Source organism: Labrus bergylta, chromosome 20 (genome assembly GCF_963930695.1).
Source record: "Labrus bergylta chromosome 20, fLabBer1.1, whole genome shotgun sequence".
NCBI lineage: Eukaryota > Metazoa > Chordata > Actinopteri > Labriformes > Labridae > Labrus > Labrus bergylta.
This window is the reverse complement of record NC_089214.1, coordinates 10,710,989-10,734,203: the sequence shown is the minus strand read 5'-3', so window position 1 is coordinate 10,734,203 and position 23,215 is coordinate 10,710,989. Positions and strand designations below refer to the sequence as shown.

General features: G+C 41.7%; 2 protein-coding genes across 2 annotated transcripts; both read left to right on the top strand.

Moving 5' to 3' along the window:
- Positions 1–852: 852 nt before the first annotated feature.
- atp6v1ab (ATPase H+ transporting V1 subunit Ab) lies at positions 853–10,873 on the top strand. The gene is made up of 15 exons (XM_065948965.1): positions 853–1,010; positions 3,386–3,488; positions 3,616–3,744; positions 4,215–4,429; positions 4,890–5,027; positions 5,118–5,269; positions 5,359–5,521; positions 5,605–5,713; positions 5,798–5,920; positions 7,038–7,152; positions 7,248–7,311; positions 7,401–7,604; positions 7,738–7,832; positions 8,191–8,362; positions 9,958–10,873. Exons 2-15 carry the CDS (start codon positions 3,407–3,409, stop codon positions 10,048–10,050), a joined length of 1,854 nt encoding a protein of 617 aa, XP_065805037.1. The 5' UTR covers positions 853–1,010; positions 3,386–3,406; the 3' UTR covers positions 10,051–10,873.
- Positions 10,874–11,009: 136 nt separating this feature from the next.
- gramd1c (GRAM domain containing 1c) lies at positions 11,010–23,020 on the top strand. Its single transcript, XM_020646639.3, has 18 exons — positions 11,010–11,239; positions 11,907–12,015; positions 12,321–12,444; positions 13,012–13,112; positions 14,400–14,495; positions 14,586–14,666; positions 16,570–16,688; positions 16,789–16,939; positions 17,046–17,205; positions 17,308–17,451; positions 17,574–17,692; positions 17,801–17,943; positions 18,031–18,134; positions 18,445–18,612; positions 19,864–19,930; positions 20,139–20,258; positions 20,684–20,789; positions 21,939–23,020. Exons 2-18 carry the CDS (start codon positions 11,920–11,922, stop codon positions 22,005–22,007), a joined length of 1,968 nt encoding a protein of 655 aa, XP_020502295.2. The 5' UTR covers positions 11,010–11,239; positions 11,907–11,919; the 3' UTR covers positions 22,008–23,020.
- Positions 23,021–23,215: the final 195 nt, after the last annotated feature.

The window sequence follows — 23,215 nt, the reverse complement described above, 5'->3', positions numbered from 1 at the left end:
CAGTCTATGAGAATATGAAGATGGCCATATTGGCATCCTTCAATCACGAATTGTTAGTTTAATACATAATTTTACGTTTTTTTTGTTTTTTTTTTTTACACAAAACTGGCGGCACAAATATTATCACATATTATTAAGAAATTTGTCCTTTTTTTTAACAAAATTGAACTGAATAAATTGCATTCAATTTGAATAATTATTGTTTATTTTCTAAACACTGCCATCAAACTAATGGCCAGTCCACTTTACAAGGGTACTACCTCTTATAAAACTTTTGGATATCGTTATTTCGGGGTTTTTTTCCCCTCTCTTTCCATCGCAAAATAACATCATGTTTGTTGAGAATAATACTTAGAAGAAGGAAATAATTAATCACAGAAGAATTGTCATAGCGCCTCCATTTGGGCGCAAACGTTGCTGTAAAGATGTTTGAGTGGTGAAAGATAGGCTCCTCACCTGGACGGTTAAAAAAAGATGATTTATTTTAGAATTAAAGACTGGGACAGCAGTACCTAATTAATTTGCCCTTGATCAAAAAGTAGCCGCTTTGTACGACATAAGCTAATTAAATGCGATGGCATATGTCTGCTATTTTCCACAATATTGCTGATGCAGTCACTGCTATTGAATGCAATTTAACCTTTATACCATACGTTTATCACTTTAAACTATGAAATGCCTTTTACATTATGATTTCAGCATAATATGGCGTTAGATCAGCATTCACAAATGCATAAGCGTTATGACAAATCATTGTGTAAAGCCTTGTTGTCGTGACGGCTGTAGACTACACCGAGGTCCCGAGTTAAAGATCATCCAGCTTGCCACTTCAATATCTTTGCGGCAGCCCCGGGCGGAGCCAAAATGGCGGCAGTTGCAGCGGCCCAGCAGTAAAAACCGAGCAGCGAGTGAATGAAGTCAGCTGATCTCTCAGTCTGCTGTCACGCATCGCAGCCCTCATCGTTTCTCTCTTTAGGCAAGGCTGTAAACCACCTCTTCACAACCAGACGGTAACTATTCTACTTTTCTTCATCTGACTTGCATACTCTCTGTATACCAAACAGGCAATGGCTGTATTTTGTGTTGTTTATGAAATCTATCAGCTTCCTATCGTTGCTGTAGAACCATCAAATTACAGCCAGGCCGAGAGACCTATCATTTGTTAATACAGACTCACACACGGAGCCAGGTAACATCGTGTTCACTGTGAAAACAAGGCGAAGTTAAGATCAAAAGTCAAGATTTATCGTCTGGATTTCCGATTCTTCTTGCCTTGACATGTCAGCTCTCTTGGGTTGTACAGTTTCGATGAAAGCTGTAGAACTGAAATGAAACGAGATCAGGTTCAAAGCAATGTCACAGAGTCATCATGCACCATTTACTGACTACTACCTGGTCATTATCGTGTCATTAAATTACTACTATTTTTTTTTCTCCTGTAAAATAATGTAACACGGCTGAGTTTCATGTGATAAGCTGCTTGAATGTAGGTTTGCAATTAACATCAGTGTGTCAGTATGTTTTTGGTCCTCATCTCACTTACATGTAACATTTCCAAGCCTGTGTCTGAGCAGACAAAACTACATATACCTCACCCTGCAGTCTTCACTATTCGTCCAAATAGCAAATTATGACCACTGACAGACCACAGGTTAGCTCCCAGCCTTCAATTACAGAAAATACAGATGCACCATACATGTCTCTGTCTGATTTGAATTGATTTCATTTTTTATTTCTTAATTATTGTGACACTAGATGGTGATCCACAACTGGCTTTACCAAAACAATCCCCACATAAGATCTAAGGTCTGGAGTTTAACAAAGGGGGTAAAATATCTTTAATATGCTCCATGCAGATTTTCTGTTGAAGGTAGTGCTTATGGAATACATTTTCCTACCTAGTGTTTCACACACAGTTTTAATTTGTACTTCCCAGTTTTGCACCATGCTAGTTTTCCACTTCCTGAAAGAGACTCAAACAGCAAGGCGAGCCAGTCATGTGCCAGGATCATATGACCAAGTTTCATGTCTGCTGTAGTGGCCAGAGTTATGATTTTGACCTGAACAGCTTTTGAACTTTATTCACAGTGATTTATTTTATTGCATTGTATATCTCATGTGTCATGCCATTTGTGGAATCAGGATTAATCAAGCAGGCAGAGAGAAGATCTGTAAACGAATCATTGGAACAGTAGAGCTTATCTTCCTTCTGTATGCTCCTCTTTGAGGCCTTTCATCAGGAACACTCTGATACACATTGATTCAGGCATACATGTAAATGTTAAAGGGGTACTGAGGTTGTAAGCAGGTCATTTTTTGTTATGTCCTGGCAGGGTGATGAAGGCTTTTTTATTTTTTATTTTTTACATGTAATTCTCTTTGTGACCTGTTGGTGGAGCTGGCATATTCCTGCACTGATGGGCGAAGCAGCCTGGCGTAAACAGGAAGATCTGTATCAGTGAGAAGGACAAGAAAAGGGCATGGATGTAGAGAGCACCCTATGTGTGATGGGATCGTCTGGTAGAAAATAAGGAATGTCTTCTGAGTGTGAGCATGTGTGTTTGATGCATACAGAAAAGAATGATTCAGAAAAAGCTGCTCTTGAATGTGTGCAGAGCCTTTGCAGTCAGATGGGTTTATGTCACGACTGATGACAGCTTGAGCTTTTTTCTCCCCTCCTGCATGAAGCCCAAAGGCTTTAGTGTAGTTTCCAGCAGATATGTGTTGTAAAAAAAAAAATGACGTGGAAAAACATCTACAATAAGCAGTAGAGACATTTGCACCTCGGTAATCAATCAAGAGCTGTGCACTACAAATGTGAAAGGAAAAAGAGGAACGTGCTGCACTGTGGGATTCCCCTCTGATGTGTGTCTGACGCGTCACACACCGACTGTAAGACTGGACCTGATCCCGAGCAGGAGGAGATGGCCTAGATCAGGACCTGTGATGCTGAGAAATATTGAGTCGTGAGGAGGGACGTTGCTGTATTTTCATGGTGGTTTCCATAGTTACAGTAGGAGGAGTCACTTCCAAGATACCGGGAACAGTGCCAGTCCAACATTTGTCTGTGAACAAGGGGATTCTTACAATCAAATCTTGACTGTTTATCTATCTATTTTCTGATTTGTAATTTGTTTCCTCTTGGATAAGACAGAACTGTAACAGCAGTCATCAAAGCACTTGTTAGGGCCTGCAATAAACACTATCAAAATGTAAAATGTGGTACCAGAAGTCATGTTGTTTCAGCGTGACCATGACAGAGGAGTAGTTTGTCTCTCCTGCAGCCATAAGGTTCATTTTTCGCCTTTTTGCTTCTCTTGAGTTTTTTTTTTCTTCTTCTCTGCTTCCCATGAACCCTCTGTGCTCTGCTCTCCTCTCCTTTCAGTGAGATTTAAAACCTGTGAAGATGGACACTTCCAAGCTGCCCAAGATCCGGGATGAGGAGCGAGAGAGCGAGTTTGGATTCGTTCATGGAGTCTCTGGACCAGGTTGGCTATCACACAGGCTTAAACACTACAGTTGCCATATAAATGTGGACACAAGAAACAGACTGCAGTTCATATACTGCTTTTTGGTTGTTGATTTGAGATAGCTAATGTTTTTTTGTTTCGACAGTGGTGACGGCTACGGCCATGGCAGGAGCGGCCATGTACGAGCTGGTCCGTGTCGGCCACAGTGAGTTGGTGGGAGAGATCATCAGGCTGGAGGGAGACATGGCCACCATCCAGGTCTACGAGGAGACATGTATCCTTTCCACTATGTGATCATTTGACCGAAAGAATGTCACAGTCTGGTGTGGGAAAAAAAGACACACGAGAGATCATGCATCACCAGTTACATCTGTGTTTGCTCCATCAGGTTTTTTTTTTGTTTTTGTTTTTTAAACATTCATGTGAACTTTGCATAAAACTAGCTCTATTAAATGGAGTCAATAGATACATGTGGATATATTTGATGCATTAAACTACAAGCCAAAAATGTTTTATCAATCACAGCAAACTTCTGAAAACTGAAAAAAGGAAAAATCTTCATTATAGGGATTAAAGTGATCTCTTCATGATAATAGGGTTAAAGTTAAAAATGAAATACTTCTCTCACACACACACACACACACACACACACACACACACACACACACACACACACACACAAAAAAAAAGAGAAACAGCCCTTCTTTCCAGCAAAACTTGAACTTTCCCTGAGCTTGAGTCCAGCCGGTGTGTCCGTCGGAGATCCTGTGCTGCGGACGGGGAAGCCTCTCTCTGTGGAGCTGGGTCCGGGAATCATGGGCTCCATCTTTGATGGTATCCAGCGACCATTGAAGGACATTAACGACCTCACACAGAGCATCTACATCCCCAGAGGCGTGAACATCGGCGCCCTCAACCGAGACCTCAAGTGGGAGTTTATTCCCAGCAAGAGCCTGCGGGTGCGTATCCGACTTCAGACCCTCAGCTTCAGGCCTGATTTATACTTCTGCGTTGAATCGACGCCCTTTTGATTGGTCCACTGCGTAGCGTCCTATTTCCAGCAACACAACATTTCCAATCTGGCTGTCATATTCAAAATTCTGCATCAGGAAAAAAGCTAGAATGCCACTTATCACCCTCCAAATCCATTTTTACGCTCTTGTTTCAGTCGTCGTGGTTTCCTGTACACAAACAAGCAGAGAATGGTACAGAACTGAAAACTGGTGACATGCCTAGGACAGAAATTGCACTTCCAACGAGTGTTTTTAGGCGTAGTATTGCAGAGCTACACAAACACACCAATGCACAAGTATATAGAGGTCAGGACGGGTGAAGGCGACCACTGAGCTATAAGTATAAACCTGTTTGAATGAGCAGATTCATTTAATACCTTTTTTTAAAAATCTGAACCAATATTAGGTTGGCAGTCACATCACAGGAGGAGACATCTACGGCATGGTGCACGAGAACTCCCTCATCAGGCACAAGATCATGCTGCCTCCCAAAAACAGAGGAACCGTCACCTACGTGGCTCCACCTGGAAACTACGACGTCACCGTGAGTCTTCCACGCCTCGGGAACTAAAGCTGTGACGAGACGACGCCTCTGGGTTTACATTCTACTGATGGTGTTATGCGTTTGTCGTAGGATGTGGTGATGGAGCTGGAGTTTGAGGGGGTGAAGGAGAAGTTCACCATGGTGCAGGTGTGGCCCGTCAGACAAGTGCGTCCTGTCACAGAGAAGCTTCCCGCCAATCACCCTCTGCTGACCGGACAGAGAGTGCTGGATGCCCTTTTCCCGTAAAGTCTCTTTTTTTAAAAATGTCTTCCTCGCAGTGTTATTCTGCCTTGGGAGTATTTCTTTGAACCTTTTCCTTTTTTGCATGAAGATGTGTGCAGGGAGGAACAACAGCCATCCCAGGAGCCTTTGGTTGTGGAAAGACTGTCATCTCTCAGTCCCTTTCGAAGTACTCCAACAGCGATGTCATCGTTTACGTAGGCTGCGGGGAGCGAGGTAACGAGATGTCAGAAGTACTGCGAGACTTCCCGGAGGTGGGTGACGATCAGGGCGCGTGTTGCATCACAGCTGGAGTAAGTCTGAGTGCTGTTCTGACCGTGCTTTTTCTCGCCAACAGCTAACCATGGAGGTAGATGGTAAGACAGAGAGCATCATGAAGAGAACAGCACTCGTGGCTAACACCTCCAACATGCCTGTAGCTGCCCGAGAAGCCTCCATCTACACAGGTATCTGTTTAAAAACACACTGTAATGTCTCTTTGATTACTTCCTGCGTGTAGCACTGCTTTCTGACTCCGTTTGTTTTGGCAGGAATCACGCTGTCCGAGTACTTCAGAGACATGGGATACAATGTGAGCATGATGGCCGACTCCACCTCCCGTTGGGCCGAGGCTCTCAGGGAGATTTCTGGCCGTCTGGCTGAGATGCCTGCGGGTGAGTTTCGAGTCAGCTGGAGATTTTATACAGAACTTGTAGAATCTCATTTTGAACGAACCCAGTATTTATCTATTTGGACACTGAGGGGTGAATGGGGAAACTGGTTTATGCTTGAGAACATCAAGCAGGAAGTGTTTGACTTTCTGAAGGGGAATTCAGGGCTAGTGTCATGCTCTGGTTTTGCAGGAAATTAAAGAATGATTGTAATTTAAGTATTTTGTAGTGACCTGTATGTTTTTGTTTATTCAAAGAGGAAGGAGTGAATCTGCCACTTTAACAAAAATGTAAACGATCTTCTGCTTAACAAACTAACAGAGCTTCTGAATAGGCTGCCTTCTACATTTTACATCGATTTCAGAAGAAAGTAATATTTGCTGGATAATTATTTAAAGCTCCTGTGAAGAATTTTTAGCTGGTTGTGAAACAGACCATATACCAGCGACTCTCTGGAAACTACAAAGCCAAGAAGACCATCAGGGACAGGACTGATTACGTCTATATAGTTATTTTGAATGCCTGTAACTACTGCCACAGGAAACATTAACAGCACGTTGCTGAAACAGCCTCCTTAGAAAAATGTCCACACCAGAGAGTCATTGTGAGTTTCATTTTAGTCATTCATATTAAAGCAGGAGGAGATTTTTTCCATCAGAAAACACACTCCTGAGGGTTACACATGTACAGTACAAGAAAAGTAGAGAGTTTAGAACGATTGATTCTCCACGGGGGGGGGGGGGGGGGGGGGGCGCATACATTGAATTAAAAAACAAATATTCCTCACACGACGAACATGCGACAAACCATCGAAGACATTTGAGTCGCAATTTACCAATAAATTACAAAATCTGCTTTTCAAACTACAGCTGAAATTATGAGACGATTAAAATGAATACATTGTGAATCTCTTCTTTGTAAAAAAAGCTAACCATAATTTAAGAATTCCTATGTTTTGAACAATTGTCTCACTTTTAAAATGACTATAGTAGAGCCTCTGACATAGAGCCGGTGTAGGCGTACTATGTTATTACCTCTTTTCATGGAATCTTGTTGACCTACTTGGATGCATGACACCAGTCGACTGCTTACAAAAAGTGTTTTCTCTTTCTGCCCACAGACAGCGGTTACCCTGCCTACCTGGGAGCTCGTCTCGCCTCCTTCTACGAGCGAGCTGGAAGGGTGAAGTGTCTGGGCAACCCTGAGAGGGAGGGCAGCGTCAGTATCGTCGGAGCGTGAGTACAGCTTCGTACCACTAGGGGGAGACATTTCTCTGCACATGAAGATTGTAAGTGAGCGTGAAATTAAATCTTTTTGTTCTTTTCCCAAGTGTGTCGCCCCCTGGTGGTGACTTCTCTGACCCTGTCACTTCAGCCACTCTGGGTATTGTACAGGTAAATGACTAAAACTCAGATCTCACTGTCATTCTAGTAAAATGTTTGGTGCTTTCACTTCATAATGCTCCTGTTGTTTTCTCTCTCAGGTCTTCTGGGGTCTGGATAAGAAGCTGGCTCAGAGGAAGCACTTTCCCTCTGTGAACTGGCTCATCAGCTACAGCAAATACACACGTGCTCTGGACGAGTATTACGACAAGCACTTCCCCGAGTTTGTACCCCTGCGTACCAAGGCCAAGGAGATCCTGCAGGAGGAGGAGGACCTGGCTGAGATTGTGCAGCTCGTCGGAAAGGTAACCTTTTGAACAAACGCTGATTTGTCTTGTAGTTTCAGAGCTGGAAATACATAAAACAAATGCCTATTTCTTCTATATTCTATTTTCCAACCTTTTAAAACACTTTTTTTTTTTCACATCCTTTAATCAGGCATCGCTGGCTGAAACAGATAAAATCACACTGGAGGTGGCCAAACTGATCAAAGACGACTTCTTGCAGCAGAATGGTTACACTCCCTATGACAGGTAACGTCATCCTCAGCACTGTTACTCAATCACTGACCACTGAGTTCAAAGACATGCTGGACCAGACACAGTGACGTTTAAAGTCATATCTAAAATGGCTGTAAAGAGAATCTGATCTAATGGTTGCTGATAACAATATTTGTCCAAGATGTTACTTCATTCTTTTGATTGAATCACTTTTTATTTATTTTATTGATCTTCTACTATCATTTATTTTGTATTTTAATGTATTCTTTTTGCTTGACGTCATGTTTATTTTGCTTCATGTTCTCTTTTGAACTCTGTAAAGCACCTTGATTTGCTCCATGTTCAGTACAAACTTAGTTTTAAATAAAGTTGCTTTTCCTTTTGTCCTCAGGTTCTGTCCCTTCTACAAGACGGTGGGCATCCTCTCCAACATGATCTCTTTCTATGACATGGCACGGCACGCGGTGGAGACCACAGCTCAGAGCGACAACAAGATCACCTGGGCCATGATCAAGGAGCACCTGGGAGAAATCCTCTACAGGATCAGCTCAATGAAATTCAAGGTGTGTGTGTGTGTGTGTGTGTGTGTGTGTGTGTGTGTGTGTGTGTGTGTGTGTGTGTGTGTGTGTGTGTGTGTGTGTGTGTGTGTGTGTGTGTGTGTGTGTGTGTGTGTGTGTGTGTGTGTGTGTGTGTGTGTGTGTGTGTGTGTGTGTGTGTGTGTGTGTGTGTGTGTGTGTGTGTGTGTGTGTGTGTGTGTGCTAAGGCTTTGATAAATGTCCTCTTTGGTATATTTGTGTTTTTTCTGGTTTAAAAAAAAAAAAAAAGCAGAAATTAGTTGTTTATTTATCTTTTCTGTAAAAACAAAAATATTTGGATTTTTTTTTCACACTTTCCGTGTATGTCATGTGTAACCTGTGACTCATCCACAAACAGTAGTCTTTGTTTGTAACGTGTGGTAGGAAGTCTGCCTGTAAAGTAAGAAGAGTTGGTACGAGTGACCTGGTTACGTATCTTGAGAGGAATATTTTAAATTTTGTAGTCCATGTAGATACATCTTTAGAACATATTTTTATTTACACTGGATGCAATAAGAGTTTAAAAAAGTAACAATAAGGGAGTGGAAAGATCGTTTCCTTGACTGGGTCACATGCTTCAAGTAGAAAAGATGATATCCAGTTACAATCAATTATCAAGATTCCAAATCACTAAAACAAAGTAAAACAAATATATTGAGAAGGAAATATAATCAGCAATAGTACTATTTTCCATGTCCAGGATCTAAAGTAATTAGCTGTGAGCGTCGGGTCTGCAGTGCGTTGGTGCGTTGAGTCCACGAGGGCTCGACATGGTATAAAAAAAAATGAGTAATGGTTTCCCACCATGTCTATGTTTCCTTTGATTATTTTAATGTCATTTTCTTTTTCTGATTTTATTTCATACTGCGTAATTGTGCAAACAATTGTTCACAATTGTTGGGGCTGGATGATCATGTCCTTTATGTCCCAAATGAAAGTCTGCACATATATCCGACTCACTGAAAGTGTGTAATTTGCCATTGAGAAGTTTGAGTCAGAGTCCTCACTCACACACACACACACACACACACACACACACACACACACACACACACACACACACACACACACACACACACACACACACACACACACACACACACACACACGATGATTTCACAACGGGACGGCGCTATGCAACTCGCACAGGAACGCGCCTCAGAGTCTGTGAGTGTGGGGTTTTGGATTCAGACACTGCATCGCTACCTCAGGACTCCTCGGTGGCCCTTATGACATGAATTAATGTACCATGATGAATGCAAGTTAATTTGCCAAAGAAGGCGGGATGAAAAACAGAAGAAGTAGGTGTTGGCTCGATAACATCAGGCAGCGATGAAAAGGAGTTTTGAGATTGGAGCATGATAAGTGGTGGAACAGACACCAAACTGCAGTTAATAACTAAATCAATCCGGCACTTTAACTTTTTTTTTTTAAAAGGAATTTAAATCCACCGATTCCCATCCCTAGGAATGAAATAGTTCAGATATTAATCAGAAGGATTAGGGTCATTTCTGAAGCTCTTCAGCAGCCTATATACAGAAGTTCACCTTCTTTAAACTGTTTTTTTTTTTTTTCTTGTACAGGACCCGGTGAAGGACGGCGAGGCCAAGATCAAGGCCGAGTACGCTCAGCTAGTGGAGGACATGCAGAACGCCTTCCGCACATTGGAAGAATAGGCTCCCCCACCACGTCAAGCCTTTGCCGGGTTTTTGTCTCTGACCCCTCCACTGAAGAGCCACATTCCACCTCCTCCTATCCCCCCCCCCCCCCTGAAACCTGCGTGCTCCCCTGTGCTCCTTTTTTGTGTGAGTGATTGTGTGTATCTGTGTGTGTGCATTTCAATGTGGAGGGCAAAGAGAAAAGATGTACTGTATTCATTATTATTTGTTGCCTCATATCGGCCTACTCTGGAACCTCTGATTGTGTGTGTGTGAGTGAGTGAGTGAAAGAGGGATCTCTACCCACTGTTTCTTTCCTTTCTCTGTTTACATGATTTCTGTGCGTGTTTAGCCGTGCTGCTCTTCCTGAAGGAGATTGTTCGGGTTGATGTATTGTAATTCACAGACCATCTGTACAGAAGAGTATTGAATATAAATTTAATAAGATCAGTCTATTTATTGCCAGCATTTTGACGTTAAGGCTTTGTTGTTCTCTCTCTTTTTTTTTCTTCTCTTTTTTTGGTTTTTATGGTTGTGTTTTCACACTGTGCAGTGTTGTAAAGTTTTGCCGTGTGAATGCTGTCCAATACGTTCATCATGTGACTCCTGAATAATTAAAAACATGGGGGGAAAAAAAAAAAAGGAAGAGGAAGAAAGATGTCTTTGTTTGATTGGTGTTTAGTTGTGATGATGCTGTCAGTGCTGCTGAACTGGTCGCTCTGCATACCTCAGCACCCTTGCCTACTTCCATGGAAATTCTGTTAACCTCTTCATTTGTTTTGGTTAAAGGTCAACGCTAAAGCAAAGGGGTTTGAGTTAATAAAGAATGATATTGATGCGCTTTAGTGCCTTGAAATGATTTTGTAACTTAAACAAGTTAAACTCCGTGAAGGAAAAAAAAAACCACACCATTCATGCAAACGAAAACCAGATCGTTCTCAGGAGAACTCAAGAGTAACTGGAGGGAGAGGTCATTTAGGAGTCCTTAGCTGCTAATGCGAACACCAATGAGCGTCACCAGTGAGATGACAACTCCCTTAAGGTATGTTTCCCTGGCCGAGATGAGATTCACCTGCAACAAAGACGCGTGAGAACAACATTAAAAAGTCCTCGACAGAGCGTCAGAGCTGAGTGGAACCTAAACACGGGGTGTTCTCTTAACTGGGTTGCATTAAGGAGCAGAGATCCTGGGTCCACTACGTGTCAGGTAAGTGGACTGATAAACCAGCTAAGTTTTAAACCACCCACATGCTCATGGAGCAGGACGCGTGTGCGCCTTTGGCGGCGTGCGTAAATGTGTTTAGTCGCATGTTTAAACAAATCAGATACATTCAGTTTCAACTTGATTTGCGAGATCTGACATCGTGATAGTTTCTATCAGCCATAACGATCTTACAGTGCCCAGAATGAGTGTGGAAGTGTTGCTAGTGATGTGAACTTGTCGTCATTATGTTTAATTTAATGCAGGCTAAACATTGCAGTAAATGTTTGGAGGTTTTGACACAAACGCGTTCATCCACATAAAAAAACATTTACAGAAATGTAATTCACGAGTGCGGAAAGGCTCCTGTTGATTGTTAAGACTACATTTCCCACTCCCAGTCAAACCAGTTCTGTTGCACTCAGATTGGCTTCACCTGCGGAGCTGCTTGAATGAAGTTTGCCGCCTCCGAGGATAAGAAGTTGTTTTTAAAGTTGCACTAAAAATAATCGAATACGCCTGGCCTATTTTTTTTTTTAAAATTTCTGTCTTTAACACTCCCTACTGTCTCTGCTGAGAAAGGCTGTAGACAATGACATGAGTCGAAAGTCATTTTGCAGCAGAGTTACTTAAAGCACGTCTTTTTTTTGTTTTGTTTTGTTCCTGTGAGCAGCGCAGCAGAGCAGATGGACCAGGTGTCGTACCGGTCAGTGGGCAGTGATGAGATTACAGATGAGTCAGCATCAGTGTTGGAGGACAGGTGGAGCTCCTCTGAAGAAGAGGTAAAACGACAACAACACCATGCTTTCCAAAGTTTCCTAAATGTGTGACTTACACAAAACCTTTTCCTCAGATTGCTCACACCATGTTTCACCTCATGCACGTTGGAGTTCCTTAAACCCAAACCAGGCCCACAAAGCTGCTTAACATCTGCTTCACCTCACAGTAGATCATTTTATGATGTCAGTGACACACAGATATGATCCTTTCCTTTTGTCATCTTGTGCAAGGCCAATGTGCTGTTAATTTTGCCCAACCATATGAGTATTTAGTTTTAAATCACTAATGACCACTTCTCGCCCACCAGGCCTCCGACCCTCAGGCACAGTGTCTTGCAGCCCCACAGGCTCCTCTGCCGACCTACAAACAAAGGTTTGATGAATTCAAGAAGTTGTTCAAAGAACTGCCGGAGTCAGAAAGACTCATAGTGGGTGAGTCCTAAAAGCTGCTTCTCATTTGATTTGACTTTTTTTGCTTCATTTTTCCTCTATTGAATTATGACACAGGTGGAAGAAACCATAAGGGTTGTGTAACAGGGGAGGGTTCAGGAGTTCAACCAAGATGTCATCATTTTACAAAAAGAAAGAAAAGATGTGTTAATGCAGTTCTGGTCTGAGGAAGAAGAGCCCTCAAATTAAGCATGATAACATCTCTGGATTATTTTATAATCAGGTGACATTTGAGGATCCCAAATGGATCTTAACTTTCTCCTTAAATTCATTTTAAGACAGTTTCAACATTTCTTATTGTTCATGTTTGTATGTTCAAACATACAACCCTGTGAGTGAGCACGGCACATTACCATCTTTGGAAACAAAATGTTTCTGACGAGTTTAAGACTGAAGCGGTGCATTATGAGTTGTTACTTATCATCAGTCTCCAAAGAGAACTGAAAGAGCGTAAATCACGACGTCTTCTCTACGATGACCTGCTTTGTCGATGTAGTGAAACAAACTAATTTGTATGGATGCTTTTCCTGCTCTATATTTTTTTCTAAGACTACCCGTGTGCCCTCCAACGGGACATCCTCCTTCAGGGACGCCTCTACCTCTCAGAAAACTGGCTCTGTTTCTATAGCAACGTGTTTCGGGGAACCAAGGTAATAAGAACGACAAAGGGAAATGGGAGGCTGTAAAGTCATAAAAGTACATTCATGTTCCTGCAAATATATTCTTCATATTTGTATTTGAACTGTTTGTATTCTTTCTCTTTAATTTGGAGACATTAAACATGTCGACAGTGACGGCTCTAATGCTTTTAAGTATCTGTGCTCACACTCATTAGAATATTAATCAATGAAGTCCAAAATCCTAAAGGAAACTCTGAAGAGAATTGATTACATTTCTTGTATTGGCTTATATTTCTTGATGTTTTTCTGCTATTCTAAAGAAACATTTTGCTAAATTTTTATAAATAATTGGACAATATCAATTCCTTGCAAATTAACAGCAAGAAATTCTGCAATTGCAGAGAGAGACACACACTTGATACAACAATAAGGAGGAAGCTACAGTAATTCTGACTCATTGGACCTTTTGTCAAATGCAACAATGTCTGACTAATTCACTCCTGCTAGAAGTCAGTTCACACTCTTTTGAGGAGTTTCTGAAGTTATTTAAAGTCCTCATCACAAAATAACTCCTGTTGATGTAATCTACTGGAGTCCTTATTGAACATGCATCCATACATTTCCCTTTTTTTTTTTACATCCATTTCCCAGTATAACTAATGGTTTCTGGTTGTTTTCTTTGGAGTTTGACTTTTTCATGTATCCCCAGAGTTGCAGAAGCACAAAACAAACTGCAGTAGGCTTAAGTAACTGAACTATGTGGACAATGGCAGCATGGCATGTAGTGGTCTGAACTATCCCAGTGACCAGCCTTTGGCTTTGTTTTCTTTTCTTTTTTTTTGTTATATTTTGGCCTTTATTGGATAGGGCAGCTGATGACAGCCAGGGAATGTTCTGGGGGAGAGAATGAGGGGGATGACATGCAGTGAAGGGCTGAGGTCGAATTCGAAACCAAGAGCGACAAGGACTAGAGCCGCTGTACATGGGGCACACCACAAAACCACTCGGCTTATCCGGCGCCCCTTTTGCTTTGTTTTCTAGATCACCAGAAAATGATCCCAATTCTCTGGTAAAACTAGCTTTGTTATCTTGAGGTGAAAAGGAAAATGAATCCGTTTTCAGGGACAAAAGAACAGTTATGTTGAGCTGAGGTGATCAATAAGACAAGATCACCCCAGAAAAACTAAAATTCACAGAAAAAATGGAGTCAATAAAAATGTATGGATGCATGTCGGGTTGGGCCTTCTGTATGGCATTTCTCTGTAAAGCATTCCTTCATGTGCACTAACTATTTTTCACCGTGTTTTTCTTTTTTAGATTATACTGACACTAAAAGACGTCGTTACTATGACCAGAGAGAAAACCGCTCGGCTCATTCCCAACGCCATCCAGGTGTGCACGAGCACCGACAAGGTATGTTGTATTAGAAGAGAGTAAGAGCTTACTCAAAGCCTGATTAAAACTGACTGATTAAGTCATATTTCTTGATATCTTCCCCTTCAGTACTTCTTCACTTCCTTCTCGGCGAGAGAGAAAAGTTACCTGGGAGTTTTCCGCATGTGGCAGAACACGCTGTTAGACAAGGTAAGGCCCTGTTTCACTCACCTGCTGTTTCTTTATAAAGTCACCAAACTACAAACACGTGCTGCGTCAGGACAATCTCGATACTCCATGTGTTATGCATTTCATACCTCAGTGACATGTGTCAAGAAAAAAAAAACATGTCCTCAAGACAAACATTTCACATGTATCACAAATGACTGTCATTAACTCTAACATACTTTAATGCTGTGACTGAAGCAGCTGTGTGACTTTAACCCATCCTGCAGCACTTATCTAATCGGTCCAGAGTACATATCATGCCGGCCCAGCCACAGACTATCTTCCTCAGTGGTTATCAGTGTTTTCTCCTGGTGCATGTTGGGTAAAGATCTGCACAGAGCAGCGCAGCAGGTTTTGCCTTGGAGTACGACAGATGGAAGCTTTTGTTTATTGTTCCACATACAGAGGTAGGAATAATTTACATACATGTATGACAGGAGTAGCAGACAGCTATATTTATTTAGTTCACCCAAGTCTAAAAGTTAAAGGGATCATGACCATCAGACTAGGTAACTTAGCATTTATTAATTTATTTGCTTATATCAAAATCTCCAGCAGAAACATTGCAAACAGATGGAAAACCTTCCCTTTAGGAAGTTTTTAGCATGTGAAATTTTCATTTTTTTAATCAAATGTGGGGATAATTAAAGTGCGAATGCTTTAAAATCTTAGTAACATAGTTGCCTGTCAGTAACAGGCAATCGTGATTCTGGTTCGGTATTGGAAGAAAACTCGGTTTGATTTCATGAAAATCTAGACACCATCTTTATTAAAACATGTATTTGCTATACAGAGGTTGACCATTAAACTACAAATAGATGTAATTCATTTGATCAATATAGAAACCAAGGTGTTATGTACATCTTTTAATTTTTAATAACTCAGTTTAGGCAAAAACACGTTGTTTTACTTCCCCTTTAAATTACTTACAGACTCCACTTGTAGGAGACAGGCACCATAGCAGCGTAGTCTACCCACGGGGCTGCGAGTCTGCAGGGATCCGGAGCACAAACACCTGTATGACAACATCACCGTGAAAGTTCATTGACCCCTGCTGTAGGTGTGGCCACGAGGGCTCGTTTACATTCTGCCTTCATCCACACAGAGTGCACTTGAAGCCGGAGCTCTTATTATCCACGGAATCACACGATAACAACTAACTTTCTGTGTCCGGATTGTCAGTAAACCGGACTAACAACGGGTTGTGCGAGCTTTTATTTACCTTTTTTTTTTTTTTTAATCGCTGTGAAATCTGGGCGGCGCTTTCTTTACGCAACCGCTGCGCTCAGATCCAGGACTTCCTGAATGTGAGTGCGTGCAGGTTACAGATCACTGTTGGACGGTCTGTCAGAGCTCACAGCTGCGGGGAAATGTCCGCTGTCAAGTAAGTAAAACTTGAACGAAACTTGACCTGTCTCTCTGTTTTATATGCGCTATAACAACTTCTCTAGCGCCAAATGGCATACAGGTCGTCATTTGACTTGCTGTTAATTACCTGACAGAATAAGAAGTGTGTTGTCAAAACAACATGTTGTTTTTGTTGCCTCTTTTTTTATTTTTTATATGAAAATCGACTAACCACTTTAATTCCTTTAAGAACCTGCCTCCATAAATGTGACCCCCCCCCCAAGGAATAACTTAACTCAGTTATCTATTGTTTTGGTGACATTTCTTGGATGATCTGTCTCTGGTCTCAAGGGTTAACAAAAAGTCTGATAAATATCGAGACAAAAATGTTTTTGGATCAACCATGGAGATAAGACTGACTCATTCTGCGTCTTTACTACTGGTCTCCTATAGTAACCTGCAGATACTTTTCTGCCAATGAAAGCAGAAACCCTTTTAGAAGACGATAACAAACTGGTCCTGCACTTTATGTTTTCAGCCTCTGACCAGTTTGGAGTTGTGGCAGATGGTCAAACAGCATTATGGGAATTATCTGGGCCTGACCAATGAAGAGATGGAGAGTTTACAGTTGTCAGGAGAATCAAGCATGCAGACCAGGTAACCCCCCCCCCCCACACACACACACACACACACACACACATGCACACTTTAATTTACTGTTATGTAATGTATAACCACCTGTTCTGTTTGTCTGCAGCCTGACTGTGAGGCCTGGTGGTGATGATGTTGTTGGAAAGCTAGAGCGGACCTCCTCCGTACGCCTCCCTGGGGTGGATCATGCGCCTTTAGAGACCTCAACGCCTCAGGGGGAGGACTTGCCTTCCATACACGGCTTACAGATCAATGCGGTACTACATTTTTTTTTTCTTCTTTTATTCATCATTGTTTTGGTTGTGCAAGTCTTATCTTTTTAAAAGTTTATCTTTTTGTGTCACACCCCCCCCCCCCATGCAGGATGACTCCCGTAGCAGCCCATCTCAGCGGCGCAGTCCTGCTCAATTACTGGACCGCCTCGCCTCAGAACGGGGTTCCAAGCGCTCCACACTTTCTCTCGACCTCAACGCTAACGAGAACGGTGTGTCTGAGCAGAGCGGTTCAGACAGCATCGAAGAAGGTGGGTGAATGCTCAGGTTTAGAATTAATTGAATTGGTTAAATTCATATATTTTTTTTGGTATTATTGTTGAATTAATATTCTCCTCTTTTTGCTTCCGCAGCGGAGGAGCGGGTGGGTTTGCCCACGGTGCAGGGTCGACTTTATCTAAACAAGGTCTTCCACATCAGCGCTAGCAAGATGTTTGAAATGCTCTTCACGGACTCCAGCTTCATCAGAAGGTTCATGAATGTCAGAAAAACAACCAGTAAGTATTAAAACTGTAAATTAATCTAGTACCTTTCCAACATTTCTGAAACCAATTGTCTACTTGTTCTAAATCATAAAAACTTCCATGTAACAAATTCATGTTTTCCTTTCGATTATCAGACTCTAGTTTTACTGCTTGGCAAAAAGACGCCTCGGGGAACATGAAAAGATGTCTGAACTACACAATAACTATCAGCAACCCTCTGATAGGCAAGTTCTCCACCGCTACAGAGAACCAGGTGTGTTTACATCCGTGTAAATGCTGTTTGCATGCTCAAATGGCAGGATAAACACGTTTTTGTGTGTTTTACGACTGCATGCTTATTTGTACTCCAATTACCTCTTAGACGCTGTACAAAGAATCCAGGGACGGTCATTACTACCTTGTGGACTCTGAGGTGTTCACTCACGACGTTCCCTATCATGATTACTTCTACACTCAGACTCGATACTACATCATACGTACCTCGAAGAGGAAGTGTCGACTCAGGTAAATGTTTTGATCATTTTTTTCAGATGGATCGTCTGTTGAGTTTTGTATATTCATGGAGGGAATGTTCCCTTGTTCTTCTGCCAGGGTTTACACTGATGTGAAATACAAGAAGCAGCCCTGGGGTCTGATCAAATCCTTCATCACCAAAAACTCCTGGAGCGGTATAGAGGATAACTTCAGACAGCTCGGTAAGCTTCCCCGTCTTCATTCCTTTGCCTGTGGCTTGTCTTTACCCCTGATCTGATATGAATGGTTTCCTCCAACACACATCAGACTGTGCAACAGTGACTCATGTTACAGCTGCATTTATAAGAAGAAGAGGCGGAATATAAAGGGCAGATTTGTCCTTTTTAAGTGCACAGCGCACTCAGTTTTTTGCAGGAATCCTTCACCAACCTTTTACATATATTTAGCTAAAAAGTGTTTTTCCCACCTTCTCACCCTGCTCACACTTGTATTTGTTTTGTTTGTTTGTGACTGTGTATTGACCCTGTACAGAGGCTGAACTGATGGAGGAGGAAGCAGAGATGAACCAGGGAGGTGGAGACTCTGGGAAGATGAGTGGGCTTCGTAGGAGGAGGCGGACTGGCAGGACACTGCCAGAGCACATGAACCTCAACACGCAGTATGGGCAGGACGCTGAGCAGGACCGAGACAGCATCATGGGTACATGACATAACTGCCATAACATGACAGCTTTAAAGGAATAGTTTGACAGAGCATTTTGGGGAATGCACAGATTCCCCTTATACTGCGTCATACTTTGAAAGATCTATCCTGCTCAGAAATGTTTCTGTTTAATGTAAACTTTTGCCAGGAAATGTTTAGCTTAGCATGTAGCTTAAAAGCTGGGAGAAACTGCTAGCCTGCCAATCATTATCTTATGCTGCTTTCCCACATGCACAAATATCCTGAATCGGGGCGCTGGTGGCGCAGTGGTTAGTGCGCGCGCCCCATGTATGGAGGCTGTCGTCTCAAGCAGGCGGCCCGGGTTCACATCCCACCTGTGGCTTCTTCCTCTGCCCTATCTCTCCATTAAAGGCATGAAAAGCCCCAAAAAAAAAAAAAAAAAGTCCTGAATCTACCTGATAAAATTTTGGGTGTGATGTATGTGTGAATGCAAAAAGCTGAATTTTTCACTCTTACTTCACCCAAAAAAAAAAGCCCCAAAGTAAATTTACGATGTAAAGTCGGGTTGAGCTGACGCCGCTGAATGCAGCAGGAAATATTTAGGAGGTGATGATGTTATATCCTGCAACAGGAGCATGACCATAGACAGTATAGCATGTGACCTATGTGATCTCCGTGCACGTAGTGAAACATTTTCATTATGTTTTCTGTCTGCCAGCATGTTCTTCTCTGCGCTTTTGTTGACGTCTATCTACACAGAGCATTGATGTAAAAGCAAAAAAAAAACTGTCATCAGTTTAATCCGCCACTTTCACATTGTTCATTTTACATCATGTCTTACTTCCTGAGACCTTCCCCCTGTCAGATAGGGATATTCTCACGCTGTGAGGGGCATGTGTAAACAACAAAGCCAGGAAGATTTCAGGGGCAGCCTGCCTGAAAATTTTAGATTAGACTTTAGAAAAACAGTTGACCTGGCAAGAAATGGCACAACTCGTAATAGTAAGAAATTAAATCATGTTGGTTTTGTTCTCCTATTATTGTGCAGTGTATACAATTAAAGTACAAAGGTTATTTTACATATTATGGCCAGCTAGTTAGACATGTGTTACCTTCAACCGGAGCCAGGCAACTATCTGTATTTCAATCAAAAAATCAGTATCGCCTGGTACAAAGAGCGATATTGGTCCGATTAGTTATTGTCCTCACGGGCACACACTGTATGGGAGGGTGAATTTTTTTTAATGACTCATACCTTTTGATTTCATGTGTCCTGCTGTCTTACAGGCCCCATAGAAATTAGAGGCACGCACAGATGGAGCACCACAAAGATAGTGGCTGGGATGAGTGTGATGTAAGTCTCTGAAACACAACAGTGAAACAACATGGTTTGTACCGAGTGATAAGAATGGATTCCATTGTGCAGTTGTTCATGGTGAAGACTGCCTTAGTTATAAAGAAAAGTAATTATGTTTGAACAGTATGAGTGGTCATTTCTGGAGCCATGATGCTCTCATGTCAATGTTTGAACCATGTTGACAGATTTGAACTGTCTCTTTCAGTTTGCTGATTCTGACGATGATGAACCTGGGTCTGTTCTTCAAGTTGTGGGCGATGGAAGATGTAGCCAACCGCATGTACCTGACCACAAAGCATCGGCTGAGGGAGAGGAGTGTGGCCAGGTGGGATAACTTTCTCTTCCTATGCAACATGCACATCGTCTATTGATCACTGTCTGTCTTGGACTGGTACTGTTGCTCAGTGCTCAGAAAGCAGCAGTCTTTGTGTGGGTGGAGAGAGAGAGTGAAGGGGTCAGTACTTCTGGGTATTTTTTGTCTGTCCTTCAAGCAGCCCACATAAAATAGGGTTCGAGAGAACTCTTGGTGAATGACTCACAATACTGAAACGGCCTGTTTGTCTGCCTCAGTAAATAGGGTTATGTAAGTGACAGTCTTACATCAGTGCTCCTCCACTCTAAGTCCCCGTCTAACATCAATTTGACTTTGTGTCTGTCTGTGTTTATATGTCTTCTACTACCTTTTTGCCTTAAATATAAATGCTGAAATGTGCACATGAGAAAAAAAATCTTCTTTCTGTTGTTTGGTAGCTGGACCCCTGAATATGGCCCCAGACAGGCACCTGGGTATAGAACCACAGAGGACATGCAACTGCTGAAAACTGTTCTGCAGGACTCCATCAACCTTTTAGAACAGGTAGGATGGGCTGTTTAAAACAGGAATGCACTACATAAAAAAAAAAAAATGTTCTGAATCAAGCACTGATTGTTGTACTTGTGCAGAGTGCCGTACATCGTCATGATCTGTTTGCATATATTTAGAAAAAATGCGTTGGTAGTTACAATATAAATCTTTGACACATTAATTGGACCAAACAAACTAAACATATCAGACGGACAGAAATCAGGACAAGCGCAAAGGCTGCGTCTTTTCACGGCCAGGTTTTTAAGTTCTGAAGGAGACTTTAAGTGCCTTGAACTGTGTCATTTAATGCTTGGTTTCCCATCTTCAGTAGATTTCTAGCTTTCACTTCAAGTGGGCACTGCCAACTGTGAGCTTCACTGCTGGTAGGGAGCCAGAAGGTTTTCTGCATCTCTAAAGTGGGGGCTTAAAACCTGATAAGGATTTAAACGCTTATTCTTCATAAAATCAAAATGGATGAGTAATAATTTAAAAAAGCACAAGAGCGAAAGTCAAGAGCTTATAAGAACAATTTCGTTTTTTTTTTTTTTTTTTGTACCAGGCTGTAAACACAATTATTTATGCTGTAAAAATTGTCTTTTTGAATGAGTGTGTATGTGACGTCCGGGGCTTCTGCAGCCGGCCTCAAGTGGACATTCGATGAAAAGTTTTTTGCACTTCCGCATTGGCTTCATTTCATCATTGGAGATTGCCGCTTGGTCATATCTTGTTGATTTAATTCCTCAAAGTCTTTTTTAATTATTTCTTTCAGGGAGTGACTGGGCTTCCTTCAGTCTTGGCTGGTATAGTCTTACAGCTCAGAGCCAACAAGTTAGCAAGTTATCCTCGAAAAATACAAACCAATGTGTTTACACTTTGCTTTTTGTCTAGCTAGGCTAAATGTAAGCTCACCTTATAATTCATGTACAAATACCTTTTACTTTCCAACAGTGGGCAAATAAGTGATGTGCTGTGTTGTAGAAAACAGGAGTGGGTGCAATCTATTTATGCTTTAGAGGATGAAGGACGTGAAGTGTCATTCATCAAAGACGGCACAGCCCCTCTGCTATCACTTTTCTCCTTTAACACATAAATTCATCTCGTTTGTCAAAAGGTTTCAAAACATAAAGCGGGTGTTGTTTGTGTTTGTGATTTTTCTCACAGCTCCGCAACTCTCTGGTGGTGCTGCAGAAGAACTTTGCGTTGGCCAATCGTACAGCAGCACCACAGTGACACACCACACCTGGCGACCACAGAGTGCCCCCCCCCCCGCCCCACCCACAACCCTCCCAGAGGAAACCTGTGGAGAAAACTGCACTTGTGAAGAGTCTCTGAGGAAATATCTGTTATCCAGTGACATTGCCATGTTTTTTAAGCTGTGGACTGACTGCTGCTGGCACAAAGTTATATTTAAGTCAGCCCCAAAGAGGGCCGCGGGTTTAAATATTTGTAGGGTGCCATTGTCTGCTCCCTTAGTTGTTCCCTTTGAGTTTTTTCCCGAAAACTTTGTCCTGATGTGCCTTTTCTATATCCAGATGAGCCTCTTGCCAGACCAAAAGAGCTATTGTAAATAGTTTTTTTTTTTTTTAAATTATTATTGAAGGGAAATTAATAACTCTTATTTAAAATGACTATTTTCTGTCGGATTTTCTTGCACAGTTTTAATTTTTGCACAAGCGCCTCATAGGTTAGTCTGTGTTTTTAGATATCTTTATGGAATTTATTATTTCAAATAAATATGGTAGGATCTGTTACTCAAATTTCCACATTGGTCCTGTTGTGTACAATGAGAAAACACAATTGTTTTGCATTCGTAAACTCCAGAGTGGTTGCAAGATTTAAGGGTCAAATTATGATAAAGTGCCCCTGACATCTTGAACATATGTTTGATGAATTCATCTGTTGATTTTATCCGGGGCTGATATCAGGGAATGTTTTGTAGTTTTAAGCAGGCCATATGATTTGTCTTCTTCAGCTGTACATTTTAAATAAGTGACGTGTGTTTTCATGCTCTCTTCCTTTTAAATTCATATTAAGCTTAGTAAGAAACGGTTTACTTTCAGTACTTTACCTCTCTGTTGTGTCAGTGAGACACTTGGGTTATCTCAGTACTGTTTTTACCAACTTTAAATGCAGGGCTGCCAAGAATATTTGCATTGATCATACAGTATGTTCTTGCTAAGTCGTCAATGTGTTTAAAATTGTATTTATGTAAATGTTTACCTATAAAGTACTCAGGGATGTGCCTTTTTGTTCATGACGCTTGAATTATTCTGAGCAAAATGATTTCACTTCAAGAGCTGGACTACAAAAGGTTACAGATAATACTTGTAGCAACTGTTCACTGTGTGCTGCTGCTGGAAACCGAAGCAGAAAACTTAATGGAGGTAAAGCCATGTGTCTTAGTTCCTCTTCAAAGGTGAAATACAATACTGTTGGGA